A 6,201-nucleotide genomic window follows, 5' to 3' on the forward strand; every position below is an offset into this window, starting at 1 on the left:
AGGAGTCGAATTGAGAAAGAGAATGCATAAACTGTAGGCATTTGCTCAGCTTTCTGCTATCATTCAACCTTCCTATTTACATACCTATAGGAAAATGTCGACCTTCCTTTTTCTTCAGCACCCTAGTCACCTTTTAAGCCTTATATATGCTTAGGCAAGCAGAGTACACGTCTGCGAACACACACATACACAGATCTCCATTCGCTTTGTTTTGAATCAAATAATTCTGCATTAGCTCCTTAACACAACTACTTCAATCCATATTTTCCTAATCAAGTTCCCTGAATGGCATGTAAATTATGTTTCCCTTCAGTCTGCATGAATAAAAGTAGTAGGAAGTTTCGCATCATCAAGTGAGCATCTTTTCATATCCTTAGCATTGAGACGTTGGTCCCCCTTTTCCCCCCTGAGGTTGAAGTTGGAAAGCATGCTCCGGTTTCATTATTAAAAATATTCTCATCTATTGTTGATAGTTTTATTGTAATTGCATTTTTTTTTAACTCTCGTTTTTACAAGTATAGGTCAATTTATCGGATATCATCTCTTGGAGCCAATGGGCAAGTACATACGATAACACCCATGGACATTTTCACCTTATTGATAGCAACAACCTAATGGCCACCCCGAGGCATCTTAAGATCTTCTGGTGACGGTAACCTTTAATCCATTGGCCATAGATAAAATTGTCATCATCCTGTACTTCACTATGTGCCCTTGTACTAAATTGAATTTGAAAAACCTACACAATAAAGCCATTGCCATCTTCATTTGGAGATATGCCGAGTCCTTCCCAAGGCATATCCTTGGACCAGCCTGCAATCACAGAAACAAGAACCATCAACAACCTTGGTGCCTATCCATTTCATTATTTTAGCCTCCACCATTTGCTGCAAAATGAAGTCTTAAAACCTGGGGAATTCTCAACCTTCCAAGCATACCTGGAATGCAGTGAACTTGAAAGGAGATGCATTTTGGAAGAACCCCTCTTTAAGCCATCTCTCAGGCTTGAATAACATTGCATCAGGACCCCAGTTGTACTCCATTCTACCCATCGAGTAGGGGACGTAAGTCACCATGCCTCCTGCTTTTACTCTGGTTCCATCTGGCAAAACATCGTCCTCCAATATGCCCTTGGGGTCCTATACAGTCAGACAAGTCTCTTATTTTATTTTTTGGCTATCATTTTTCAACACTGTCCACCAACTGATCCGTGGAAGTTGCATACCTGAGGGACTGCAGGGTACAAGCGTAGTGTTTCTGTGATCACTGCATGTAAGTAATGTAAACTCCCCAATGAATCATAGGTCAAGAGTCTTGCAAATTGGGTCACTCTTTGATTGAATGACTTGGAGTCCTCTATGTCATAATGGAGCAGTGAAATTTTATCTTCTTTTGCTCGATCTTCTTCAAAAGTTTTGAGCTCTGAGTAAAGCTTGTCAGCTACATGGGCATGAGTCATCATCATGTACACAGCCCATGAGAGAGTTGTTGCTGTTGTATCACGGCCAGCTATCACAAAGTTGAGCACTACATCTCGGAGGCTTTTGTCGGTTAAATTGCTTTCTGGGTTTTCACCTAACTCGATGAATCTTGATAATATGTCATGCTTTATCTGAGAATGGTCAGGATGGAATGCCTTTTAGATGAAGGATTGATTTATTTCATTTCATTCCACATAAGAGAAAACCTGGATTAAAAAAAAAAAAAAAAAACAGAGACACCAATGGAAGAGGTTTTTTATGTTTACCTTATCGTCATGCGATTTACGAGCTTGATCTATCTCTGCTTTCCTTGTACGAATAACAGAGTATGTGAAATCATCAATGACTTTAATGCTCTTATCAAGCAGAGATTCTGAACCTACATTAAGAAATTTCTTTATTTTCCATAGTGGGTCGATGAAGCGAAGTGTGACAATGATGTTTGCAGTGTCAAAAGCACGAGCAAAGCAGTTTTCTGGTAGATTAAGAGCCAAAGTCCCAATTTCTACACCAAATCCCACCTTACATATGGAGTCCAACGTCATCCTCATAAGCAAATCCTATAAAATAGAAATTTCAGAAGCCAAATGATAATGATAATTGTTCCATTTTGTCTCCACCAAGCCCCCACCATCCCAACATGTAGTCATTTTAAGTTAGCTCTAAAACTAAAACAGAATATTGGAATGTTGTGAGATGTTTAAATGCTTTCTAAGATCCATGTTTAGCTAAAAGATAGTGCATGGACAAAGGCTTTGTAAGTAACCTGCATGTCTACTTCTCGGTTGTGGAAAGAGGCTTCACTAAGAATAGCAGAGAGCTTGAGGCTATACTCTCTGAATACAATAGTGCTGAAATCCCTCAAGTTCTTGGATGCAAACTCGAAGCTTGCAGTCTTCCTCTGCCTCCTCCAGAGCTCACCATCTACATTGAAAATTCCATCTCCAAGCAGTACTTCCATGTATGAATGATACACTTCACCCTAAGTGACAGTAACAAAAGTACACTTATTTTCATCAAATACAGACCGTAATAGAAACAAGAGGTATGAGTAAAAGAAAATGAAGCTCTTGAACTCAATGTCAAAATTAAAGAAAACTGAAGCTGAAGGAGCTTTCATGTGTGCATGAGACGTGTCACCTTGGGATAATTGGCGAAGTTGGTCTTGAGGACATGTTCTACATTGGCAGGATCTGCAATGTAGGTATAAGTAGTGAAAGGCATGGGGACCGCAACAGTTCTTGACTTGGACAAGTATTTGACAAGCCAGTCATGCATTCTGTCATAGTTTATTAGCTGCTCAATTGCTGCCCCTACTAGTGGCCACGTTTTGGGGCCTTTTGTATGCCTCTGACTCCACCTATGGATGGCAATCCATGTCAAGACAGTGCAAGCTAGCATCAATATCCCCATGTTGTATCCAGCTGTTCCAATGCTCCTCTCTTCTTCCATTTCAGGTGACTGAAAAATGAAGGAAACCAAAATTAAATTTGTTGACGGGAGACACTTTGTGGGGTATTTCTTATAAAGAATAGTCAAAATGAAGTGGTTGAGATGTTGATAAGTGGTGAAGCTGATGAACTAGCTACATTTGTCAACAATCTTTGCATGCTGTAAGATTAAAAAATACTTCAGCTCTTTTGTGCCCTTTACCTAATCTAACTATTTTGACATGTACCTCAGCACTCCTGCTGAGTTTCATTCCCACAAAGTCAATTTAGCTATGCATGAGACTCATTCAAAGCATCAAGATAATAGACTCAAAAGTCTCAAACTTATTCCAGTACGTTTCACCTTCCTAGCGGCTACTGCGGCGATAAATTAATTAGATGAATAATCCATTACGTCCAAAATGTCCTCTTCAATTGTAGCTGCAATATTTCAACCTATGCATGCATGGGCCACACTTTTGGTCACATCACCCAAATCTCTATCTTTAATTCTCCACACATGCATCGCCTTTTGACCAGAGGGTATCATATGTGATGAGGAGCATCTTTTAGTCAAGGCCAATAAATATCTTGATATTTTGTAATATCTCATTACAAATAAAGGAGAAAGTTTTTAATGTTATATATGTATGAACTCTTTTTAATTTTATAGACGTATTTTAATATCATAAGTCCTTTTAAATCTAAAGCGGATAATGCCTACACGGTTGGATAGGAGAGTTTAATTTTATAGATGTATTTTAATATCGTAAGTCCTTTTGAATCCAAATTGGATAATGTCTGCACGGTTGGATAGGGATCGTTATAAATGGTATTAGCTCCATAAGGGGTATTTGTTAGTTTAGCCCCACAATCCCCATGGGATACAACGAGGATGTTGTATTTACACTGTGAAGGTCCTTTGGGGTCTAGAAAGCCCTTTTGGTCCAGTGGCATATGAATATCTTCCTTCTCTATGAAGAAATCAACAGTTTAACATATTCCCCAGAACATACTTGCAAAATAATATCTGAATAGATTAGTTGAGCTTGATCTATTATTGAAATTTGAAGATATGCCTTGAATTATTACTGCGATGATCATCTGATTAAGAGGGTTGAGTTTATTCCGTGATATGCATAAAAATAAAAACTAATTGAGATATTGATGTGCTGATATTCAATTTAGAAGGTATATTTCATGGTTAACTCATTTTTCCTTTTTTACAATTTTTGGACAGGCCATGCCCATCATGTCTAACCCAATCAACCCTCCCCTCCTTTAAAGATTAAACTAAGTCTAATCACTGAAATTCATACACTGGGTTCACAAATAGAGGCTGGTTCGGAATGTGATTCTGATTCACTTGGAACTTGGTTGAATCGTTGTATTGGCATGGCAGTTGGAATAACTCGAATTTGTCCACGCCAGGGGGGTCGGTTCCGGCAATATTGCTTATGGTGCCTTGGAAATCAAAGGCTGAATGGTATGAATTGTCACCTAGAAGTTGTGAAATTGGACCCAAGTATTCCATGTCCAATAAATGAGCAAGGGAAAAAGTCCTTGGAAATTTCATCAGGTGCTGCTCACCGCCATCATCTGAATTTGTAACGGGTATTTGGGGACCTAAATTTTCTTCTTTCTCTTCCAAAATTCTCCCCACATGCTTCTTCTTATAGATCCTACATAGCACCCAATCATCCAACTGAAACACAAAACACGAGCAGTTATTGGTCAGATCACCATTATATATAATTTATACTCTAAAGAAAATAGTAGAAAATTTGATTCTAAAAGTGATAAGAACCTACTCTCATGGAACCATTGTGCTTCTTGGGGCGTGGCCTTGAATCACTAAGGCGATATTCATGCATAATCCAATCGGTCTTAATGCCCTTAGGAGGCCTACCCTTGTAGAACACAAGAGCCTTTTTCACCCCCACATACTTAGCCCCACTGTAGATTGCCTTGTCTGTCCCTGTGGCTTTCCAGTAGCCGGAGACTGTAGCTCGGTTGGGTCTAGCCCCATTGGGATACTTACGGTCACGCGGGCTAAAGAAATACCACTCATTTTCTCCAAATTCCGCCTTCTCTGCACAGCCCATATAGTAAAAATTAAAGGTTAAACACGAGTTACATGAGCATGAGCATAGTTGAGATATGTACTCCTACCAATGAAATGGAACTCACCAGGCAATTCCCAAGGCTCGAATTTGTAGATATCCACTTCGGGGATAATGGATACGGGGCATGGCTTGGAAGTGGCTTGGTTTTTGAGGTAATACATGATGAGTTCCTCGTCGGTGGGGTGGAATCTAAAACCGGGAGGAAGTTGAGAGCTGCCTTTTCCATCCATGGCAGCAGGTTTTCCTTTTGCCTGTTTGGGCAGTTGGAAAGGGTGAGGAAAGGGTAGCAGGTGTTGAAGAGAAGGGAGAGTGTTTGAAATGTTTGAATGGAGAGCGCTAGCCGTTTTATTGGTGAGGGTTATTTGTCGTGTTGTGGAATTTCATTGTCTTAGAGTTATTTTATTGATTGGTTTTTTATTGACTTAGCTTACCTCGTTCCATACTCGCAGGATAACACTTTCTTTATGGGTATAGGGATTCTTGGGATCACGCTGGAATTGGTCAATAGAAATCGGAAAAGAAAGCGAAGGGGATTGGGTGGGAGAGAGTGTGCTTCATTTCATACTCGAGCCGGTGTGACAAGGCCTCATCTTCAGCATGGAGAACGGGTCATCCGAGGTAGCCATCACAGCCAGCTTCGAAACATGACACGTGTCCGTACCGAAAAGAGTAAAGTAGGATAAGCACGAGAGAAAACGTATGCGCTTTTACTCGTGGTTCTTATCCACCCACCTCACTCATTGTGGCATTTCTTTTTTATTTGTCACGTGGTCACATCTCCTCCTTGGCGTCAAGATCAATGCACCACGTGGCAAATGCAACTGTAGGAGAGAATATTCCAAGGATCTGAGCCGTTGAAAGGAGGGCCTACCCATCCTAAAAAAAAAATTAGGACAGCATGCGGAGTAGGTGAGATGTCTGGCTTTGGATAATTGGATGAGCTAGGTGACTCCATACACATTTCTATAGATGGAAAATTGAAGATTCATGTGGAAATGGAGGCGGGCAGCGAGCAGTGAGCAGTAATCGTCGAAATGATTGGGGTGTTGAACGTGGGAATAAGAGCTGGATTTTTCAACCAATAATTGGCCTACATTTTAAGGGTAAATGGAGACGGTTGGTTGGTGGAAGGCTGGAACTTGAAGGAAGTCTCATGAACGATTG

At 40.3% G+C, this 6,201-nt stretch overlaps 2 protein-coding genes across 2 annotated transcripts; both read right to left on the minus strand.

Annotated features, from left to right (window-relative positions):
• Positions 1 to 544: 544 nt before the first annotated feature.
• Positions 545 to 2,955, minus strand: LOC117923438 (cytochrome P450 704B1). Its single transcript, XM_034841725.1, has 6 exons — positions 2,622 to 2,955; positions 2,248 to 2,463; positions 1,748 to 2,041; positions 1,226 to 1,612; positions 939 to 1,139; positions 545 to 813 (listed from the first exon to the last, which is right to left on the minus strand). Exons 1-6 carry the CDS (start codon positions 2,931 to 2,933, stop codon positions 634 to 636), a joined length of 1,590 nt encoding a protein of 529 aa, XP_034697616.1. The 5' UTR covers positions 2,934 to 2,955; the 3' UTR covers positions 545 to 633.
• A 1,112-nt stretch (positions 2,956 to 4,067) lies between these two features.
• LOC117924828 (NAC domain-containing protein 1) lies at positions 4,068 to 5,357 on the minus strand. The gene is made up of 3 exons (XM_034843569.1): positions 5,102 to 5,357; positions 4,723 to 5,003; positions 4,068 to 4,616 (listed from the first exon to the last, which is right to left on the minus strand). The coding sequence occupies exons 1-3, from the start codon at positions 5,265 to 5,267 to the stop codon at positions 4,215 to 4,217; spliced, it is 849 nt and encodes a 282-aa protein (XP_034699460.1). The 5' UTR covers positions 5,268 to 5,357; the 3' UTR covers positions 4,068 to 4,214.
• Between the last annotated feature and the right edge of the window lie 844 nt (positions 5,358 to 6,201).

Source organism: Vitis riparia, chromosome 1 (genome assembly GCF_004353265.1).
Source record: "Vitis riparia cultivar Riparia Gloire de Montpellier isolate 1030 chromosome 1, EGFV_Vit.rip_1.0, whole genome shotgun sequence".
In the NCBI taxonomy this organism is placed as follows: domain Eukaryota; kingdom Viridiplantae; phylum Streptophyta; class Magnoliopsida; order Vitales; family Vitaceae; genus Vitis; species Vitis riparia.

Excerpts from the sequence above, each read along its gene's own strand:
- LOC117923438 (XM_034841725.1), bottom strand. The coding sequence starts at position 2,933 with ATGGAAGAAGAGAGGAGCATTGGAACAGCTGGATACAACATGGGGATA. Across the intron at positions 2,464-2,621 it reads ACTTCGCCAATTATCCCAAG|GGTGAAGTGTATCATTCATA; the intron begins GTGACACGTCTC and ends ACTGTCACTTAG. Across the intron at positions 1,613-1,747 it reads GTAAATCGCATGACGATAAG|ATAAAGCATGACATATTATC; the intron begins GTAAACATAAAA and ends GACCATTCTCAG.
- LOC117924828 (XM_034843569.1), bottom strand. The coding sequence starts at position 5,267 with ATGGATGGAAAAGGCAGCTCTCAACTTCCTCCCGGTTTTAGATTCCAC. Across the intron at positions 5,004-5,101 it reads CGAGCCTTGGGAATTGCCTG|AGAAGGCGGAATTTGGAGAA; the intron begins GTGAGTTCCATT and ends TGGGCTGTGCAG. Across the intron at positions 4,617-4,722 it reads AGCACAATGGTTCCATGAGA|TTGGATGATTGGGTGCTATG; the intron begins GTAGGTTCTTAT and ends TTTGTGTTTCAG.